At 40.2% G+C, this 23,045-nt stretch overlaps 1 protein-coding gene across 1 annotated transcript; it reads left to right on the plus strand.

Annotated features, from left to right (window-relative positions):
* Nucleotides 1-687: 687 nt before the first annotated feature.
* On the plus strand, nucleotides 688-21,644 carry pigq (phosphatidylinositol glycan anchor biosynthesis, class Q). Its single transcript, XM_046037059.1, has 14 exons — nucleotides 688-837; nucleotides 3,230-3,422; nucleotides 3,684-3,870; nucleotides 4,138-4,340; nucleotides 4,826-5,022; nucleotides 5,560-5,691; nucleotides 7,371-7,491; nucleotides 8,856-8,982; nucleotides 9,122-9,275; nucleotides 14,801-14,912; nucleotides 15,000-15,080; nucleotides 17,624-17,738; nucleotides 18,032-18,093; nucleotides 19,604-21,644. Exons 2-14 carry the CDS (start codon nucleotides 3,270-3,272, stop codon nucleotides 19,754-19,756), a joined length of 1,797 nt encoding a protein of 598 aa, XP_045893015.1. The 5' UTR covers nucleotides 688-837; nucleotides 3,230-3,269; the 3' UTR covers nucleotides 19,757-21,644.
* Nucleotides 21,645-23,045: the final 1,401 nt, after the last annotated feature.

The raw sequence follows: 23,045 nt of genomic DNA on the forward strand, positions 1-23,045 counted from the left end.
AATACATTAATGAAGGTCAGAAAGTGTGGTCCACAAACAGTAACTCTAAACACAGTCCAGTACAACACCACCATATGAAATCTTCCTTTAACAAAAAAAACTTCGCAAAGGTAGATTTGTAGTTCACATTTTTAAAAAAAGCATTTTTCCAGAATCCTATTTTGAAGTTTTGTTCACTTCCATTTACACACTTGCGTTGCTGTTTACTTTGCCTTTTTTATTTTTTATTTTACTACTTATACTTTTTTACCGGACTTAGTAATATAACTATCTTTATCTTGAAGGGCTTGAACGTTTTATTTTGAAAGATTCCACCGGACGTCTTCGTGCCTTATTGTTTCTGTCTTGATACCGGTGGGATTGACACAGTGTTATTATCACTAGCATCATTTTCCTTACTCATTATTAATGTGATATAGATAATATCGCAGAAAATATCGTTAATGAGACAGTTTTAATAGCTAGAGATCACTAAGCTGTTAAATATGGTCAGACCTCTGTCAAGCCACACTTGAAAACATACGAATAAAACTTCCGGTAAATTCTCATAAAGTGACCAAACTGAAGAAACCAGAAACACATTTGATGGAGTCGACAAAAATATTACATTCAATTGAACACTTTCGTCTTGTTACAATCGGTTTACCAACTGAATGTTCCCATGTTGAATCGTAAAAATGTAAATACAACTCGACCGACAGACAGGAACGTGTGTTTCTCACCGGAGCATTAACCGCGATGGGCTGTCAACAAAGAAGATGGCGCCGGTCTCAACTTAGCTAAACTCCACTCGACGTTACAAATGAAAGGTGAAACCTTGCGTCGGTTTTAAAGAAGGTAAATATTGTATTTTTCTACGCAGACATCCTGTATTTATACTGCAGTTATACAGTTCAACATCTCCGCCGTTTGAAGTTGAATTAATCAGATAATTAAGTTTGATTTTAAACATTTGTTGTAGTTGAAGATCTGTGGCGAACTTGGAGCAGAAATTATATATATTAAGTAAATATGTCTTATTCTCTCGGTGATTCCTCACATTTGTTTTTCGGCTGCTAACACTACAGCTAGCCTAATTTCCTGCTCTTTCTTGCTTGCTATTTGTCCCTGAAATCAATGTAAATCTTGCTTCGGGCTGAATAACAGGCTCCAAACTCAATATGTGAAGGACATGAAACGAGGCCAACCGTCCAGTTCCGACACGTGTTCCGTTCCCCCCTCCACCAAACTCCATTCAGAAATCAGCTAGTTTAATGTTTTTCCTGCCGTCGCGCTCATCTGTCAAAATACTAACAGGAATATTTCTCAATAATAATAAAGATATTTGATTCACGAAAATATCGGGTATAATCTGTTAGAGCTGGTGTTCAATAAATGTTTGATCTAATTCATTTGACTTCCGAGGAAAAGGGAATAAAAATGTATTTTATCATAATCGTTTTGAATGTTTGTAAAGAAAAGTTTGAAACCACAATTAACCATCTGGTTTCTTCCACTTTCACTCAGGAGCAAAAAGCAGCCTTTAAATCTGAAAGAAATAATGACATAAAATGTGACGTTTTTGGCGATTAGTGGTCAACATATTAGATTAATTGCCAACCATTTTTCAATTTGAGTCATTTCTTTAAAGAAAAGAAGTCAAAATTCTCTGATTTCAGCTTCTTAGATGGGAATTTTTCCTGGTTTCTTTCCTCCTCTATGACTGTAAACTGAATACCTTTTGGGATGTGCACAAAACAAGACATTTGAAGATGTCAATTTTATTTCTATAGCACATTTAAAAACAACAGTTGATCAAAGTGCTGAACAGGGTCGATGTCAAATACATAAATAAGCCACAGCCGCCCACTAGACAATCATTAATCGACAGTGAAAACAATCAGGATAACATACATGCCTTTGGTGTGAGAGACCCGGGTTTGAATCCACTGTGAGACACCAATGTGTCCCCGAGCAAGGCACTTAACCCCTAGTTGCTCCAGAGGCGTGCATATGCACAAACGCATGGCTCAACACAGAAGGGCCAACTCCTCAGGTCAAGACTCTGCAGTCTACTTACATCTGAAGGACAGAGGACACTCGTTTGAGGACCACCAGGTGCACATTTTAGACAGAGAAGATGGATGGTTTGAAAGAGGTGTCAAGGAAGCATCTACACCAGGGTTGAGAAGCCGTCATTGAACAGGGGAGGGGGTCTACGCCACCACTTATCCCCCACTTACAATGCTGTCCTTTCATCACTTCCCAGGAAACTCAACAAACGTAACCTATTGACCTCAGGTGAAGATACCAACGATGGTCGTTCAGTCTCGGCCACAGGTAGTCTTAACGACTGTAACGACTGTCGTCTCAGCAACCGGGAACACTAACGAACCAGCGGTATCGATGACCCGGGCCAACGACCCCACTGAGGTTTAAGTTAAAGTTTCCCTGCCAGTCAGTCAGAACTGAAGAAGTCCTTTTGATGAGGGACAAAACGTCTTCTAGTATCTTCAGCCAAGTTCAGTTGCCCTTGACTTTGACCTTCGTTGGATAACTATGACCTGGATGACTGAGAATCTTCACAGTTTTCTTAACTTCTTGTTTTCTTCTTTACATTGAGTGCATTTACTGAACAATATGAAGCCATTGCTCTTTTCCTGGAGGATCAGATTCACACCAGTTTCTTGTTACAGCTTTTAATTCTAATAACCTTCACTTTACATAAAATATTTCATCCTAAAAATTCTTTTTTTTTGCTATTTGTTCTGCACAAAGTTAAACCACCATGTCATGCAGTTTATCTTCTGAAGGCAGTTGTCTTATGTTCCATTGCACAAGTCTGGTGCTATTCTATATTGTTTTATTGTCAAGAAATCTCATAAAAGGTCCCAAACCAACACTGAATGTATCTCCTAACAAGTCCTGTGTGTCTCACAGCCTGATGTCTCTTCTTCCTCTGAGCCATGGAGCTCCATTGTTGTCCAGAAACTATTAAAACACATCAGAGCTCCTCACTGTTGCACTGGGTGACATGTTCCTTTATCGGCATGAACACACACACTGTAGTTTATTCTGACTCAGTCCCACACACACCGTCCTGCTGCCCCAAACACTCATTAGAGCCCCGCATGTGGATTCATCCTCCGCTGAAAATAGTCCCCAACAAATGAGCAATTTCCTCCTGTTTGTTTGTTAAAAACTACACTGAGACCTGACCTGGTTGTTGTTTGTTTTCTCTCTTTCTCAGGTCGTCAGAGCTGCTGGAGGCTGAACACGGAGCTGCAGTCATGGTGCTGAAGATCTTCTTCCCGCAGTGCTGTAACCGGGCGGACAGCGGGCTGCTGGTGGGCCGCTGGATCTCCGGCCACGACTCTGCCGTGGTGTTGGCGGTCATCCACTACCCGTTTATCCCCGGACAAGTCAAACAGTATGTCCAGCAGGTCAGTGCAGCGCTGTGTCCCCTCAGGTCTGAATTTAATTTATCCCCAGTTGTGCCTCTCATGTTCTTGAACGAGCATCTGATTTTCCAGTAGATAATAACTGGTGATATCTGAAAACCCCAGAAGGTGGATTACACAACATAATATTTAAATATCACAATAAAACCTGATTTTTAACCCTTTCCGCTAATCCAAACAAAGCTGAAGGTCTTGATCAGTCTCTCCGCCCCCTCACTGCCTTCCTCCATCTTTTTCTCCCAGATGCACGCCCACAGTGGGGTGGAGCTGTCAGTGCTGGGATCGTGGAGTTTACCCAAAGACGGTCAGGAGGGCATGGAGAGCTTCCTCAGAGACCTCAGCACCATCTTCCCCCAGAAACACTGGCTGCAGATCAACCGTGAGATTGGCAAGACAGGCTTCACCTGCCAGGTCCTCAACCGGGATCAGAGTAAGACCCTCAGACTGATATTAACTGGGGTTGTACAGTAGGACTGGATGTTTCTGCATATGGATCGGTTTTTTTGGTTGGATTTTAAAATTATAGCCAATGAGACAAAAGCCCAGTTTCCATCCATGTCCTTTATTTCATTTAGTAATTCTCAGTTTATTATCTGTGGTGAATATGTAATAATCCTCAGGAGGACTTTCTGTTCACGGTTTTGAAAAAAGAAAGCTTTCAGGAGCTGATTATGAATGTGTCTTTTGTCGTTGCTAGATGGAGGAGCAGCTCAGCAGGACACTAAGAAGACAAAGAAGGAGAAGGTTGAGGAAGCTGATGGAGAGGCTGCAGGTGATGAAGAGGAGCAGGAGGTGATCTTCGTCCACTATGAGCAGAGGAAGGTGATGTTGTCGCAGCTTCACCCCATTGAGAACGGAGTTCCCGACCCCAAAACTGATCCACCATCTGAGCTCAGACAGGTACGAGACAGAGGTGAAAATCAGTGCCGCTTCTCATTTAATTAATTCCTGTTTATCTTTTTTTTTATCATGTAAGTAACATGAAGTTCAGGCTGATATAACAGAATGTCTGTAAGTTTTTCTGCCATGCTGCAGCAAAAACCCTTGAGTGAAAGAAAAGTATCATTTTACTCACATTATTATATTTCTATTGTACATATGTTCTCATGTCCAGTCATTTGATATTTAAAACCTTTAAGTTGACTGTTTTGCACCTTTTTTTTTTTTATGTGAATGATCAAAAATATTTCTCTTAACTCTCCAAAGATAAGTGATTTATTTATTTATTTTTGTCTACTGAATGAATTTCCTAAACAATGTGTTGCCAGAAGATGTACAGAGTAAAGTGCATGTGTGTGTGTGTGTGTGAAGGGCGCAGGTTACAGGGCGATGTGAGCGGCTAGTCATGTGTATCTCTAACACGCCCCTCCTCTCCTCCGGTCCAGATGTTCCACACTGTGGCCCACAGCCAGCCTCTGTTCTTCCTTGACAAGTACGACGACGGGCCGCTGAAGTCAACACACTGGCAGTCTGAAGGTCGAGAGGCCAGCATCATCGTGGAGCTGCTCAAACAGGCCTCCGTACCGCTCTGCCTGCTCATCGGCTGGCTGCTCTCCATATGGACCTGGATCTGTAACATCCGGTAAGAAGGAAGAAAACTTAATGCATAAGGCTGCTCATATTCTGTATTTCTCTTATTTTCAACAAATGCTAAATGTGTTTGTCTTCCTGTCAGTATTTTCCAGCTTCCTCTAACTTGTCTGTGCCTCTCAGCACCAAGCCAAGTGGTGCCTACTGGAAAACAATCTTTAAATCTTTGTTTTTCAAAACAGCTGCTCACTTTTCTTTTTATCAGAGAAACCTTTTTGGAGGATATAGAATATCATTGGACTTGTCCATGGCGACACAGTAGGGGACATTTGGACTGGAAGTTGTATTTGATGGCCAAAAGCAACATGTTGAGGTGTCCAATTTCATATATGTAATGCAAGTGTTCAGTATTATAAGTTCAAACTTTTACTTCGGGAATTTAACTGTTGTCAGGTTCAAAACTCTGTTGGTGCTGAGATAAATAAATCCATGATTAAGACCACAGGACACTAAAACCTGCACAGGAACGCTGACGTACACAAGTGTCGAGGGAGAAAACAATATTTTCTTTATTACATTTTATTTTTAGGATCTTCAGTCTTTACCCGCTGCGCTTCCTGTCCAGTAAGCTGTCCACCTGTGTCCAGCTCAGCTACAGAACCGAACACATGAGGGCGCTCAGCTCGCCAAAACCAGCCGCCGGACACACGCACTTCATGAGGTGATGTCAACCTATAAACTCCCTGATGTTATGGACCTTTTAATGCATTTGCTTTTCTTCTTCTGTTTCAAGCTTTTTATAAGGTGAACAGCTCCAGTCAGTCACCTCAGAACACGTGCCTGTCAAAGCAGATATGTGGGGGGCTGGGGGGGTTTACACATAGTTTGTACTGAAGTAAAGCCCGTGGAGTTCCTGAAACAGAAAGAATTCCCAAAGACTTGGTGATCACAGAAGAAGAAGAAGGGGAAGAAGAAGAAGGGGAGTCACTAAATGCAGAAAATTCAGAGCACAGATGCAGGCACTTTTTTTTTATTTGTACAAGTGGAACTTTTGTCTTAAAGCTGGAGTTAGAGGACACCAAAAAAGTATTAGTAATCATCCGCTGAAGAACATGAGAACACAGAAAACGCCAAAAGAGTTGTCGCAGACATGGTGGATATGTTACAAGCACAGACCAGATAAAGGGACAGTAAGCCTACCCGAGGAGCAGATTCGTTGGCTTACACATTGATTATGTTGTCAAATTTACGTCGTGAACGAGCCTCCACAAGGGGCGCACCTGCTTCTGAAAACCGAATCGCAGGTGGAAAAATCCAGAAGACGAGTTCTGTGTCTTTTCTGCGAGTTGTCTGTCATTCTGCGGGAAACACTGAATACCCAAAACTATTCAGTGTGCCAGAAAAAGATTTAGCATGTCCCAATACATAGTATGTCAAATGTAGTATGCCAGAAGTACCAGGATGTCCTACTACTTCAGGTTGAATTTTGAAGTGTGAAAGCAAGCGTGCTTTTCTGGCCAAACTGACCCACAATCCTCAGTCTCTGACATCAAGTTCTTAATGCATTAAAGAGGTGGTATTATGGTTTTTGGCTTTTTCCCCTCTCCTTTATTGAGTTACATACCTTTTTTGTGCATGTACTAGGTTTGCAAAGTGAAAAAGCCCAAAGGGAGTTTCCATCTCCCACAGAAAACTCTGCTCTGAACTGCCTGAAAACAGCTCATTTAGCTGTGATGTCATATGAATGAAAGCTAAATGCGTCTCATAACGCTCGCCAAGCGGCTAGTCTGACACGCCCTCAAAAACACTGGTTGAAAAACAGTGAGCTGCAGCACACAGCTCTCCTCTCCCTTCCAAACACCAGCTACCCTCCAGCATTCAGTGGACATAAAGTTGTTCCTGTGATGTAGAGACAGAGCTCAGTTAAAACTTTATGGATGAAAGATACTTTTGTTACACATTAATAACTCACCACTCTGAAACTCTTGCTCCAGTCTGTGTTGCCAAGCTGGTCGGCAACATGTGCAGCTGAATCGAAGCTGTTTACGGGCTTCTCGCTAGTAGTCCTTTAACTAGGAACTGCGCATGTGCAACTCCCAACAAAGATCATTTACAGACAAGAAGCATCACTCCATAGCTAAAACGAAGCCTTGTTAACCATGTAAACTTGTTCTGGTACAACCCCTAAATAAGATTTTGAACCCTTTACTCTACTGGAACCAGAGAATATCTGCATTTCTGATATAGTATTATCTATTTTTAATTTCATCTTATTTTAATGATCTTATATTTTAATTGACTTACCTTTCATTAACTTCAATTGCCAGGGAGAGATGAACCCCTGCCTAAAGTGACTCTCCTCTCCTGTTGTTACCGTCATGTCTGTCGGTCTGTCTGTAGGAAAGCAAACATCGTGGTCTCGTTCCTGGTGGACGTAGCTCTCGGCATGTTGCTCATCTCGTGGCTCTACAGAGACGACCACATCAGCATGTTGGCCAACACACTGGTGCCTGCCGCTGATGTAAGTGTGTGTGTGTGTGTGTGTTAGATCAGCTGAGGTCAGACCACACGATATATATTTTTCTTTCTAGACGTCAGATTAGGTGATTGTAGTGTCACAGTGTCTTAAAATCACAGTTGTTGATTATCTTCCTCCAAGACACACTTCATGGGTTAAAACGAGCATCTATTGGACTAAACTTTCATTTTAGTTTTGTCCGGCTGATATTGTGTCGTCCGAATTAGGCGACAGGTGTGTGTGACATATAATAACACTGTTGTGGGGACACACTTGTAGCCTCATGCTTAAAGGATAATGTCGGTGTTTTTAAACCTGGGCCCTGTTTTGACATAATTTGGTGTTAAAATGACTAGTGGGTAGCTGCAGCAAGACGTCGTTGGAAATGTGAGTCACAGTTGGAGAGAGGAGTTTGTTGTGTTGGAGTGACGTGTTTCAACCGTCATCTTCCTGCAACAACTCGCCTCTCACGAGATTTCAGAGTGAGAACTGTCCCTGAGTAAGTTTTTAGTTTATTGTTAAAAACAAAGGAGGTTACTGGGTCCCCTCGTTGGGATCCTTTCCATGATGTTGTCAGACACCTGGTATAATAGTCTGAGCCTGTCGCCTGTGGCACCAGTTCAATTCCAGCCGAGAACCTCTGATTCTTATCATGGCCCGCTCTCTTTCCCCCTTACTTTTCCTGTCAGTCGCTACACGCTCGACTATTAAATAAAGGAAATATACTACTAATTTGGGGTGGTGATGACGCAGTGGGTAGGACGCATGCCTTTGGTTCAATTCCCCATTATGACCCATCCACCAATGTGTCCCTGAGCAAGACGCTTAACCCCTAGTTGCTCCAGAGGCGTGCGACCTCTGACATAAAAAATAGCAATTGTAAGTCGCTTTGGATAAAAGCGTCAGCTAAACGACTTAATGTAACGTGTAATGTTATGACACCTTCTACCCTGTTTTTCAAACTATTACCCAATGCAACAAAAAACAGGAAATCATGATGATGAAATGATATTATCTCAAGACCACGAGATATTAAATATTGCTATCTTGCATAGAACCGTTGCCACTTTTTGGCTTCCTTTCAAAAGACGCCACACAAATTAAAAAATGCTGTGCTGTGAATCAAAACAAGGAAAGTTGCTGCAAGCAGGTTAGGTTTTATTTTTTTATTATTTGGAAACGCTAATCAAGTCGAGTAAATATTGAACCTGATGCTTCATTATTGACTTTGGAAATGGTTTGATTTTAAAAAAAAGAAAAAAATCTTACAGTCTGGTGACATCTGAGACAACTCTACCCGCTGATGATTGAAATGTTGTAGTCAGGTTTCTTTGTCCTACGGTTAAACTCCTGTTATTCTTCCTCAGCATGTGGCTAAAGAGCTGGAGGAGCTGCTGCAGTGGCTGATGGGAGCTCCTGCAGGGCTGAAGATGAACCGGGCCCTGGACCAGGTTCTGGGCCGCTTCTTCCTCTACCACATTCACCTCTGGATCAGTGAGTCACAGCACTAAACATTGTCTATGTATTTTTACCTTTTTTCATGTTAAACAGGGGTAAGAGCTCCGCTTGTGGCCTCTAAAGGCTTCAAAGGTCATTTCACTGGTCATACTGTGTGGATCCTCTTTCCGTCCAGGCTACATCCACCTGATGTCTCCCTTCATGGAGGGGATCCTGTGGTACGGAGGCCTGTCAGCCTGCCTGGGCCTGACCTTCGCCCTCTCGCTGCTCTCTGACATGGTCGCCCTGCTCACCTTCCACATCTACTGCTTCTACGTCTACGGTGCCAGGTGAGAGAACCAGGTGCTGTGTGGAAAAGAAATGAGGAGCATGTTTTGGGACTTAAAATTAAAGTTACGACAAACGGATTTAGGAAGTACTGTCCGTGTAGATTTAACCTCTCTGAAGACTGAATCACAAACTGCTGCTAACTCATTACTGGGTCAAACATTTGAGAGGTTTAATTACCCAGAGAGCTTTGTGTGTGTCCCTTCAAAATCAGAGTATTTTGATGAGTAGTGCTAGTTTGTGTCTTCCTGATGAGCTAACAGAAGCAGTCTGGGGTTGTTAATTTACTCAGCATGGGGGGAAAAAAGGTGATTTGCGAGCGCTGCTTACACACAGATCGCAGCATCACGTTTCACAAATGATCCTCGCTCACAAAATGATAAAGTTCAGCAGGGCTCTCGCACGCATGGGTCACTAGTGGGGTCTTTTGTTTTGATGAGTGAAATGTCTCAGAATTTACAGAAATTATTTTAAGAGGAAATTATCTGATTTTTCTAATTGTGGCTTACATGTTGTAAATTTGAACGAACGATTAACTGTGGTTGATTCAATCTGTCCTTCCGATTATTCCTGCTCATTTTTTTTAAAAGTAAAATATCATATTACACGTGTAATGGTAAGTCTGTGATCAATGACATCTGAGATTGGCGTGGGTTTGACATTTCTTCCGGGGTGGAACTGTCCTTTTTGGGACCATTGCCGGTTTGGACACACTGCCAGCAGAAGGTAAGATAAATTTCACTTTTTAACATGTTTAAATTTAAATAACTTTATATAAATAATATCTGTGAAGTGCACAAATATGTGAAGAAGCATATTTGATTGAGTAAAGACATAGTCATATTTCAGACTATAACACGCCCTCCGTGTCCCTCTCTTGTCTCATATGTTTTATTAGAATTGCAGTTTGTTTGTTGTTGTTGTACATTTTGATGAAATCCTTCACACATCTGTTTCACCTGCTCATAGTGGGGAATAAGGGTGTGCCAGATTATTTCATTCACAATATATCGTTATCATTTTTAATATGATTTTTAAAAATTTATTTTGTGATAATGGCAAGTATTTCAACATGTTGATGTAATGACGTCATACACTTACGAACAACAGGGTTCCCACATGTCTTTGAAAACCTGGAAAACAGTTTTCCAGTCAGGGAAAGCACCTGGAAAATGAAAGGGGGGGGGGAAGGGGGGGGAGTCAAATTATCTGTAAAAAAGACTGCGAACCGTGAACAAGCATGGCTGAAAGGAAAAGGATCGTTGCTGATTATTAAACTTTATATCGTATGATATGTATTTGTGTCAGTTGTTCCTTTTCTTTTCCTGCAGGGGGCGTATTTTTCAAGCCTATTTCCTTCTCTGTTGCTCTCGTATTGACAGTTTAATTACAGAGTCTTGGTATAACCTTTTGTGGATGTCCCTGCAGGGGTTGAGTGGAAGTAAGAGCACAAAATGATTATTTCAGTGCCTCCATCTGCACCAGGAGAGCTACTGTCCAAAATGGAAATCAAAGATTTGTGTATTTCTTCCTGTAGGGCTAGCATTAGGAACCACTTTCTGGGGATTATGACTGTCCATCCCAAATGTCATGACTCATGTTATTTGACGAGTAGTTGTTGCTCTGGACGACAGCGATGGAAGGACCGACGTTATTGCCATGTTTGGGCCCCGCTGTTAATGAGATGTATTAATATGCAGTGATTCTGTGCACTCTGAATCGGAAATGATCCAAAGAATAAACTGCTGCAGAAAAAGCCTTCTGCATCAGCACACACTAGATTCAAATTCACGTGAACTGGGTCAGATGGTTTGTATGAAATAATTTAGTGCTTAGAGTTGTTTCCCTTCAGTCAGCCTCAGTTGGTAAACTGCTCTTCTCATAGTCGAGATGTTTGCTGTTCCTGTGCATTTTTATTTTTTTTTGGGGACAATACAAACACTGACGATAAGAGATGGCAAACATTTAGTCAAAAGAAACTGTTGCAGCCGTGAGCGCCAAGAATTTAAAATTATGTAATTGTGAAACATTCTTCATGGCTGTAGCCGTGTTAATTATTTAAATTGTGGAACATGTGCTGTAGAGTTTGGTGGAATTGCTTTAAAAACTGGCTTTTGCTGCATCATTGCACTCAAAGATCTAAACATAGTTTAACCTTTGAGTCTTCATGGTTTCAGCTCAGTGGTTCATGAGTTTAAGATTTGGAGTGAACAGAAAAGCACTGTCAAACTTGATAACATGTCGGGGGCATGTACAGACATGCTGTAACATGTCACCACTGGTAAGTCCTGTTTGAGGATTAAAGGACGAGTGTGTTGATAGTCAAATTCTTAATATTCATAAATCATGTGTGGTAAGTGGACGTCCTTTGATTCCCATTCAGATTTATTTTAAACCTGGTGCGTGGTGTGATGGACGGCTGATCACTTTGATAATAGTCTTAGATGTTGGAGGAGAGAGGATTGACTAAATTATGCATTTGCTCTAAAGATAGCTTTGCTCCCTCGCCCGAGGTGCATAATGAAATATTACCCACTTTCCTTGTTACATATTTATGCTCCAACAGCCCTTTTCGTGTGTGTGTGTGTCTTTAAATTCAGTTTGAGAACCTTTGTCATAGTTGCTTATTAAATCTGTATGCCTGGACCTAAAAATATCTCCTGTTGTGAGCACAATCTACTTTGGAGAGGATGAATAAAAGCTCTGCTTGTGCTTTAGAAGTAGCTTTAGAAAGCTTCTCTGTCTGTCTTTAGGGAGCGTAATGTAGGATGTTACGCCCAGAATGTGAACATGAATACTAACTGTTTCTGAAAACGTTTTAAATGTGTATTATCTCTCTTTCTAATCAGAAGCAGCTTTATTGCCAAGTACCTTTTTACACATACAGTTTGTTGTATGTTGGTTTGGTGACCAGGTTAATGAAGTTATAGAAGGGTTAAAGTCTCTCATTCTTACTCGTCAAAACAAAATGAAATGTAGATTGAGTACATTACAATCCAAAGACAAGACGGTACGTGAAATCCGAGTAAGTAACTATAGCCCTTCCAGGTTTATCGTAAAACTTAAGTTTTGTATTTGCTTAAATCACTGAACTCACCCTGCCCTACATTTGAGAAAGGCCTTTAATTCCTTTACCGTGCTGGTAAATGTGAATAAATTATACTTTGGTGCTCCATTGGTTCTGTAAAATGAACTGAGCAATTGAATTGTGGTGAGATGTGTAGCATGTCCATTTTGAAAAAAAGTTTAAACATTTATATTTGTATGCACGCTCTAAGCAGCTTAGAAGTAGCTCAAGTGGGCTTTAAGAGGTTTTATACATCTAGCAAACTTGTCCCATTGAGACCTGCGTTTATTGTCAAAACCTGTAGCCACACCAGGGGTCTCCGTTATAAACGGTGCGTACGTACAAAACAGGGCTGGAAACGTGCGTACGCCCCTTCCCAAGCAAAGGTTGTGATCTGTAAAAAAACAAACTTGACTGGAAAATGTGCTGTCATGTAAGTAAACTCTGAACCATGCGTACGCACATAAAGAGAAGAAATGAGAAACGGCGACTCAGAAGGGTGAAATGGTTTGAAATGAATAGGCCTACTATTGTGTAAAATAAATTGAAGTATTAGCTCTGAGTATTAAAGGCTGAAAGCCTTTCTGAATAAACAAACACTAATTTGATTGACTTTCCCTAAGGTGCGCAAAAAACACACAATTTAAGATCACTTGCAGCAAAAACATCCAGATTTAGGATAATAAGTTTAATCAGGAATCATATTAATTAATACTTGCATGCAGTGCAGTTTATTCTCATAAATAAGGTGAACAGGAGGACGAATTACTTTTAAATTGATGTCGTTTTCAGTGCGTCAGTTGAGGAAATACAAGAGCATAGTTTCATGTATTATCATTATCATCGTTGCCTTATTGAGCCAAACGCTGTGCGGCAGTTTGTGGATGTGAGGCGCTGCTTGTAAAAACACATTATGGAAATATAACATTTACAACAAGCCATATTTATTTTAACTCATCGGCAGCCTCATTAAGTGAGTGGACTGTTTGTGTAGCCTAAATAAATGTTCAAACACAAGTAGAATGCGTTTGGTTTAATCTCTTTTCCAACGGGGGAATCCAATTTAGTACCTGGGACATCGTGTGTGTGTGTGTGTGTGTCCCTCCGGCCAGTGACGTCACTACTCGGGAGGGATGCCCATTCCTGCAGATCGGTTATAAAGGGGCGGAGCTCGGGTGTCCCTTCCCTCACAAGCGTTGCGTGAAAATGGATTTTTTGATTTTGCCTTCTTTTCTTCCTGCGGTCAGTGCGTATTAATATTAATGTGGGACGTTTCACCGACCATTTATAGGCAACTATGGGCGTTTGAAGGGTCGGACATTGAGCTCCCTCGCATGCGCCACATTTCAAGTCGATTGTGATTGCTTACAAGTGTGCGTACGAACAGTTTTATAAGTCTGAATATTTTTTGGCGTACGCCATTTTTGTCTTTTGGGCGCACATACACTTCTAGTGAGATTTCTATGCGCAGTTTTATAAATGAGACCCCAAGGACAAGCATCTAAATGGGACTAGGCTTTTAATTGGGATTAAATAAAATTTCATAAAGAGCAGGTCTAGACCATACTCTGTGATATTATTTACAGAAACCCAACAGTTCCCACCAAGAGCAGCACTAGGCGACAGAGGCAAGGAGAAACTTGCCTCGGTTTATCAATCAGTGGGTTAGAAAATAGCGTGTGTGTATGTGTGTGTCTGAATGCGTTCCTTTGTGCATCCATTTCCTTTAAGTACTAGTAGATAGTAAAGCAAAAACAAAAGATTATGGTGATAACTATGCATCCCTGCACATATCCATCCACAAGAATGTTATTGTTCAAACAAAAGTGGTCTAACTGCACAATGTTGCCCTCCAGGCAACGAAAAAATTTTTTTTTTTTTACTATATACAGTAAATAAAGGTAAAAAGTGTCTTTACTCAATCAAATATGCTTCTTCACACATTTGTGCACTTCACAGATATTATTTATATAAAGTTATTTAAATTTAAACATGTTAAAAAGTGAAATTTATCTTACCTTCTGCTGGCAGTGCGTCCAAACCGGCAATGGTCCCAAAAAGGACAGTTCCACCCCGGACGAAATGTCAAACCCACGCCAATCTCAGATGTCATTGATCACAGACTTACCATTACACGTGTAATATGATATTTTACTTTTAAAAAAAATGAGCAGGAATAATCGGAAGGACAGATTGAATCAACCACAGTTAATCGTTCAGCCCTAATCAGAACAGCATCTAACTACGGCAACGAAAAACATGCAAAGCAACAAAATTAATATTATTCAACATATTTATCAACATATACTGTATATTAACCGATTACATATACATTTATTTTGTAATTAAATTACATGAAGCTAGTTACTTCCCAACACTGCCCCTTTCTTAAGCCTCTCACTGTGGAGGAACTGGGTAACATTTATTTAGCTGGTGATCGGCGGTCTGTGTCTCCGTCAGGCTCTACTGTCTGAAAATCTACGGCCTCTCATCTCTCTGGAGGCTCTTCAGAGGGAAGAAGTGGAACGTCCTGCGGCAGAGGGTTGACTCCTGCTCCTATGACGTGGACCAGGTAACACACACAGTCACCAACACACAGTCACCAACACAGAAATCTAGATGTTAACTGTGAGTGTGTTTTGTGTTTGTGGTGCTTCAGCTCTTCATTGGAACACTGCTGTTCACCATCCTGCTATTCCTGCTCCCTACCACGGCGCTCTACTACCTGGTCTTTACTCTGGTAAGACGAGTCTCAAGCAAAGACTGGATTCTTGATATACTGAAGACCTAGACACAAATTTATCACCAATTTTCACATTTTATAAATTGAGTTGGTTGGTCGATTTATATTTCTTTAAGTTTTGTTTACGTAACAAAGTTGTTCCAAGGAAAATTTCCTTAGTACACATCTACTTTGTCCCCGTTTTCCCTTTAATAAGCACCAGATGTTCTTGCCATTCAACCTTCTTGGAAATAATCAGGAAATTACAGACCCGTTAGAGCTTTTCTTTTCCTTTTTTTTTTTAAAGCTGTCTTCACACTGACCAGGAATGAAACTGTGGTCGAGATATTCTGCATCATTTATTTAGTGGCCTAAAATTAGTCATTTGAACATACTGAGTCTTAAAATACTGGAACCAGCCTAAACAATACCCACCATGTCTAAGTTTTCAGCTGTAGGATGGTTGCTAAGCCTTCCAAACTTCCAAAATACCAAGGGCCCTGAGGCGGTTGGTCATGGTTTCCACTTCATTTCTATTCAGCACACAAAGTGGCACATGCCACGTATGCCCACTGAATTTGATGGCTCTGTGCAGCACGTAAAATATACATAAACAGTCCCCTCCAAAACTATTGGAACGGTAAGGCAAATTCATTTGTTTTTGTTGTTCACTGTATGAGACAAGAGTTCAGAAATTCAGCTTTTATTTCCTGGTATTCTCATCTAGATGTGTTTAAAAAACTCAGGACATATCACATTTTGTATTAGACCACAGCATTCTTAGGTGAGCAAAAGTAAAGGAACAAATAATCTTAAAGTAAATAACATTTAATATTTTGTGGCATAACCTTTGCTTGCAATAACTGCCTCAAGCCTGCGACCCATCGACATCACCAAACTGTTGCATTCTTCATTTGTGAAGCTATTCCAGCCTTTTACCGCAGCTTCTTTCAGTTCTTGTTTGTTTCGGGGTGTTTCTCCCTTCAGTCTCCTCTTAAGGAGGTGAAATGCAGCTCTATTGGGTTAAGGTCAGCTGATTGACTTGGCCAGTCTAAAATCTTTTTTTCCCCTGATGAAGTCCTTTGTTTTGTTGGCAGTGTGCTTTGGCTCATTGTCCTGCTGCATGATAAACTTCCTCCCCATTAGTTTCAATGCATTTCTCTGTAAATTGGCAAACAAAATGTTTCTGTCCACTTCTGAATTCATTCTGCTGCGACCATCATCAGTTACATCATCAATAAATATTAATGAGCCTGATCCAGGAGCAGCCATGCACGCCCAAGCCATGACATCACCTCCACCATGCTTCACAGATGAGCTTGTACGCTTCGGATCATAAGCAGTTCCTTTCTTTCTCCACACTTTGGCCTTTCCGTCACTTTGCTAGAGATTCATCTTGGTCTCATCAGTCCATCAGATTGTGTTGCAGAACTTTTGTGGCTCATCTCTGTACTTCTTTGCAAATTTCATTTATCCTCTTTAACAGGAAATGCAGTCTTTATAGGTTTGATGAAAACTTAGACTAGTCATGCAGAGCGATTTAATGTTTGGACAATCAGCCTAAAAGGCAACACATGTTCCAGTAGTTTTGTTCACTTGAAAAATGGGTGGGTTCAAACACAGGGTGATACTGTATGTCCTGAGTTGTTTAGCACATCTAGATGTGAATACCACGAAATGAAAGCTGAAATTCTGACCTTTTGTCTCATACAGTGAACAACAAAAACAAATGAATTTGCCTTACCATTCCAATACTTTTGGGGGGGACCGTATGTGTCTGTATGGATCTAGAAAATTGGGAGCCCTACGCCAGACTTTCTTTAGGGGCTCTCCTTACTAGGGGTGGTTAGGAAAAATCAATCGTACAGCACCTTTTTTGGCTGTTATGTAACGTTAGCTAAATTAGTAACAAATGGTAATTAGCTCAGTTTACTAACTTCCCAGTTGCCAAGGTTTGGGAACATCAGGTACAAGCTCAGACTAAACTGGTGTACAGCTCTGTCCGGTACACGCACTGTACATCCTGATAATTAACTTTAGATTTCAGTTTTCTGAGGAGTCTGACAGTCTGGTCGTTAAAGAATGAAGGTGGTGACCATGGCACTGAGGTAAATTAGGGATGCAAATCATTTTAAGCTAAGTTTCTTTTGGATTTTAATGCGCAAATTAAATGCTTAATAACTAGGCAGAGATCCTGTATAGAAAAAAATTATGCATCGATAATCGTTTTATAATCTCATCACAGCCCTCTGAATCGTAATCAAATCGCGGGGTTCCCAGAGTTTCCCACCCCTACCCCTTACTTTGACTTATCACTTTGAAATTGTACTGCCGCCATGTGGCTAGAACATTCCTGCCGTCTATAAAGTGTTTGTTGTAAACATGCCTTCGTTCCATACATAATTAAGAATAATTCCCTCAAACCTTTCAGGAAAGAATTAGATAATTCTTTCACTAATAATCTGAATGGTGAGAAACAGCTTGTATTTGGTATTATTGTTTGGATTGAATTTTTTGTTGTTTGTTTGTTTTTAACCCTCGTATGTCCCTGTCTTGTGCAGTTGCGGCTGGTGGTGGTGCTGTTCCAGGGCGTCCTCCACCTCAGCGTGGACTTCATTAACTCCTTCCCGTTGTTCGCCATGGGCCTCCGCATCTTTCGGTCCTACAGACTGGCAGGTAACGTCGCCTTTATCAGCTCCCCACCTGATTTGTGAAATACTGCTGCAAAAAAGTTGGTTGAAAGATGTTGATGTTAATTAAAGTTCAACAACTTGCAAAACAGATTCAGTGTATCTGTTGGTCATTTAAATGTCTTGAACAGTCTTGAAATCCAGCCATCGTCAACCGCTTATCCTGCGTACAGGGTCGCGGAAACAGTCTTGAAATAAAAGTGCTAATTTTATGGATGAACAGATGAATGACATGATTCAAAATCCTCTCATTGACGTGTGTTCTCGTGTTCTTTAAAGAGGGTGTGAAGTTCAGGGTGCTGTGTGAGGAGCCTGGGACGGCCCTTCACCTGCTGATGGAGGTGAGAAGTCACATTTTGTTTCTGTTTATTGATCTTAAATGTAGAATTTGAAGTTTGTCTGGCGAAGTCGGTCTTCTTTCCTCCAGCTGAGGGATATTTCCAAAACCAAGCACTTCCACTCAGCTCATAATCTGAAGAGAATTATTCTGTTTTTTAATCCTGTGACCACTGTATCCTCCTAGAAGTTGGTAGTAGACTCTCTGGGGTGCAAGAAAAAAAGAAAAAAAAAAGGCCCCTCCTCCATGATCAGGTTTAGGTTTCATTTTGTCTCAGGACAGGAAGTAAAGCGTAATACTTACGTTTATGTAATTTTGACATACGTAGTGTAGGCTTTGTGCATTTGAATCCAGTCAAAAAGGGAAGTATACAGAGGACATAGTTTAACATCTGGGCGTACAAGATGATTTTGTGAAATCTCAACTAGTTTTGGAGCCAATCAGGGTCCCGCATGCAATTTACACAAGATATGGAAACTTGAGATATGACTTCTCAGTATAGTAGGAGACATCCAGTGAAACTTTTTCAAGGACATTTTCAAATTATTAGACAAAGCACAGAATTTTTATGTCTTAAAATACATCTGGTCAGTTAAAGGATTTGGTTTGAAAGTCTTAAAGTCACACTGCCCAGTTTTCTGGGATTATTACGCTAATATGCCGGCTCGCTGTATGAAAGGTACCGAGCCGGAAAGGGGGGTCAGATTTGATCCACCTCTGAGCGGGAATGTTGGTAGTAACAGAGGCGGAACGATGTCTGTGTGAAAAGCCACAGCCGCCATACCGGAACAAGAGTGACGTTTCAACACTGTTGTGCCACAAGTTGCTGTCTTTTTTTCAGCTATCTAACTCTGAAAGGTTTTGTTAGGTCCCCAGCCTACTAGAAGTGTCTCAGCATTGACTTGTTAATTAATTTGTCATTTTCTATGCTTCTGCTACCTTCTTCACACCTTTCAATGAGTCTGTTTCGTTCCATCAACTTCAGGTTGCATTTCAGAATCAGAGCATTTTGCCTGCCCAATTTTTCTGACATGTTTAGATTTTATTGATTTGGGCATCAGTGTTTGTTTTAGTGCTTCTTCTATGATAAAGTAGGCTATGTAGTTAAATGCTTTCGTTTTTTGTCTGTTTTAACAGTGTTTATTGTTGTTTTACGATCGGGAGTCTGCACAGGGTGTTTTATTTAGAAAATTGACTGGAAGAGCTCAGGCAGCTGCGGCGTAGGTGGACTCAGTGGAGGTAACCCGGAAAGCCAGAACGCTATTTGATGCGTTTATTGCAGGATCTCTGTGTGAAAGAGGCTGTGTGAGAAAAACAAAAGAGTTACTGAGAATGGAGGAGTAGATTTCTTTCCTCCATGTCTGTTCTGAGGCTCGGTATAATGAAGTACTCCTCCACTGCAGTTCTGGCAGTTTTACCACACGTAATAAATTATGTAAGCATTTATTATTTTTGTCTCTTTTTGTTGTTATTTGTTCACATTATCAGGTTGTTATGTGTTTTTTTTCCCTCAGATTAACCCTCTTAAGTGCAGTGCTGTGGTTCAGACCTACCGTACCCCGACTTACAGCTGCTACCCCAAAGACTCGTGGGCAGCCCTGGTCAAGAAGCTGTTTGTCGGGGAGCTGATTTACCCCTGGAGACACAAAACCACCAAGACTGACTGAGAGCGACATCAGCCAGAAATGTGAGAGGGAAAGAAAAAGATGGGAAGGGACTAAATAGGTAAAGAGGGGAAATGGGAGGGAAACAAGGGTGAGTTTGGTACGAAGCCCTTTGAGTCACGCTGCTTTCATGTTGGATAAATGAAGAACGTCGCAGAAAATACGTTGTAACAAAACTGAAGCTGCCAAGTCAGTTGTTTTCTGATGAACAACAAAAGTAAGAACGCGTCTTGGAGCAACAACAAACATGGCATTGTCGGCCACAAAACTAAGAACCAGCTGCTATAGGAACTGTGATCATAACATTACTTTCAGTACATAATGAAAATCCTTTATTTTAATAACTTTTTATCAAGGTGAATATCCTTCCCTTGTGCTGACAACAGGTGTCTTTCTTTTTGTTGTTGAGGTCAAAAATTTATTCAAATAAGAGAACTTGGACTCCATCTTTACACACAAGCAGCTGAAAGGTGAGGTGAACAGTAATGTACTTAATCCCGCTGTGTTGCCCGTACAGAAACAACGCTAAAGGACCAAAACCATGCTTAATGTGGAATTTGAGATTTGAAAATGACACCAACAGCCTCCTGACCTTGTTTTTCCCTATAAATCAATGAAATCTTCACTGTTTTGTATGACTAGCAAACATACACGTGTTAGTTCATGTACTGTAGTTCAGACACTGGAAATATCAGCTTCGTTTCATCAGCCGTGAAACACAACAACAAACGTGTGGATTGTATGTTGTTGTTGTGTATTATGCTGCTGCTCCACTGGCTCATGGGACTCTTAAACAGCACATCCCAATTCCCACTGTCCTATAGATCATTCCTTATTCACCAACAGACACCACTTTGACCTGAGACACATTGGTGCTGTTTTAACTCATATATGCTGCATGAAAACAGCATATATCACTCCCCACATGGTCTATGTTGGTGGCAGTAATGACATGTACATAGTCAACATAATGCCAGCATCTTTTCATTCATGCTCCCCGTAAAATAAACTCTTCCTATTTTGGACACTCCATAAGCTTTCCCGTAACATTATGTTGACACCTTTATGCTCCCCGTATTTAGCGTGAAAATTAAATTTGACCTTGGAGACAGTAGTTTAAAGAACGATCTTAACTCAAGCTCCACTACATAGCCTTCTTTTTTAAATCAGGTGATTGTGTATTAACTGCACTGACCATGTAGATAGTTTTGTAGAATTTATATTATTTAAGTATTAGTAAGCGTCTACTTAAAATATTAACTGGACAAACTAAATGTTTTTATTTCTTAAGTTAATTAATTATTTCTTAATCATTTTTTTAAATTAAGAGTTTAAGGTAAAAATGTAATAATTTGTGGGGGGTTTTCCAGGTTACTCTGTTGCCATATTTTCTCCCTAAAGTAGATATATTTATCTCTTGAGAGTCAGTCAGAGGGAGATGAACAGTCATGTGTTACTGTTGTCGTGTAAAGCAAATCCTTACAAGTAGGGGTCAGTTTGTCAGCATGCCCTTTTTATTAATGTGCCTATTGATGTTAATTAAATGTTGTCCCAGAATTCCTTGCAACAATCAACCTGGACCAGTTTTCACCTTTCAGTGCTAAGCGATGCTAAACACATTGTGGCCAAACTCTGCTGGCAAAGATGAAACTTTTATAAACTTTAGGCAGCAAGAAAGATGATTTACCAAAATGTTTCATTAATGTGAATTATTGTTTTATTTGACCTAAATCTGTAGACTTTGTTCCTTAGCATCCTGAGCACTGATTTGTCATTTCTAATACTTAAGAATGAAAATTTACCAAATTATTTTGTTAATATCTTATTTTATCATCCCCTGTTAATCTGTTCTAAATGTTCCATTTAATAAAATTCAAACGTATTTAACATACTGATGCCTCTTCTTTTCAGAAGATCTGATCTTAATCTGTTCATAAACGCCTAACATGTTAGCATGATTTAATCTAATCTGTAATGTCAACAAGAGACACAACCCAGAGCTGCTCCGTCAATAATTAATTCCAAACAGAATGTGCTGTATGTGCTTAGATTTAATGGGATTTATTTTAATAGCGCTGAACAATAAACTTGGGTACAGCTGCAGCATGCACATATCCAGTCTTTACAGTAATCCTGTGATTGGTCAATATATATTCACAGTATTATATAATTCTAAACTGATCAGTAGATCATAAGAGTACTTTCAGGTTTCACACAAATAAAAAAAAGTTATTCCTGCTAAACTGTGTTTACAGTGGAGGCAGTTTTTACACATTTTTATTTATAACTGTAGCCAAATCTTGTCTAAAGATGACCAGATCCTAACAGTTATGTTGAATTTATAATGCTTTTTTTTTTTTTTTTCATTGGTTGTGTAACAGGAAATACAAGTACGGCTTGTCACGACTTTGTTTTTGTATTGGATTTTAATACTTTTAGGTGTATTCCTCCACTTGCACAATTTGTGTGCAGGTTATATGGTACAAATATGTCTATATTTTAAAAGGCTATATATTCTCATAATGGCCCAGAAACCAATTAAGGGGAAAGGGGACATTTCAGAATAAAAGCATGTAATATATAAAAGCCAGTATAAGCCATAATTTGCACAGCCTGTGCTGTATCATGTTTAGGCAATTTTTACAAAAAGAGGTACATTCAAGGTGCAGTGCACTCATGTTTACTGAAAATGTTGTGTATAGATTTAGTTCAGAATCAGGATTTTTTAGTTCTGACTCAACAACTTTAAGCGGCTTAAAAGTAGATCTGCTACTGATATTAACACTGTATTGAAATAACTGTAACTCTGAATACCTCTAATAGATTAATTCAATAAAATCAATGCTTATTTTCAAGAGCATGTGGAGTCACGAGCTCCAAAGGGATTAAACTATTTTGTAGAAATAATATGCCAAACCCGCTACTACTGTAAATGTGCTTTACTCATCTTCATCTTTAATGGTCTCATTCAAGCTGTTTCTGCCAATACAAGTCAGTATGCGTCACTGATTATGCGTGTAGGTGTTCATCCTCAGGAGGTTGTTCTGGCAAAATCTAAAGAGAGGTGAGTCATGATGTTACATAAACAGATTTGACACAGATAGCATCAAACATACACTCAACCCACTGCATTATATCACATTTCATAATGTTAGTCATGTTCCCTTGCAGTCAAATTACAATGAGAAATGGCTAATAAATGTTTTTTTTCTCACTCCACTTTAAAGCTGCTTTATTACAGGGCTTTATAGAAGAAAATCTCACTGAATATAACATTATTGGGTATTTTAGG

The sequence above is a fragment of the Micropterus dolomieu genome, linkage group LG02, assembly GCF_021292245.1.
Source record: "Micropterus dolomieu isolate WLL.071019.BEF.003 ecotype Adirondacks linkage group LG02, ASM2129224v1, whole genome shotgun sequence".
Taxonomy (NCBI): domain Eukaryota; kingdom Metazoa; phylum Chordata; class Actinopteri; order Centrarchiformes; family Centrarchidae; genus Micropterus; species Micropterus dolomieu.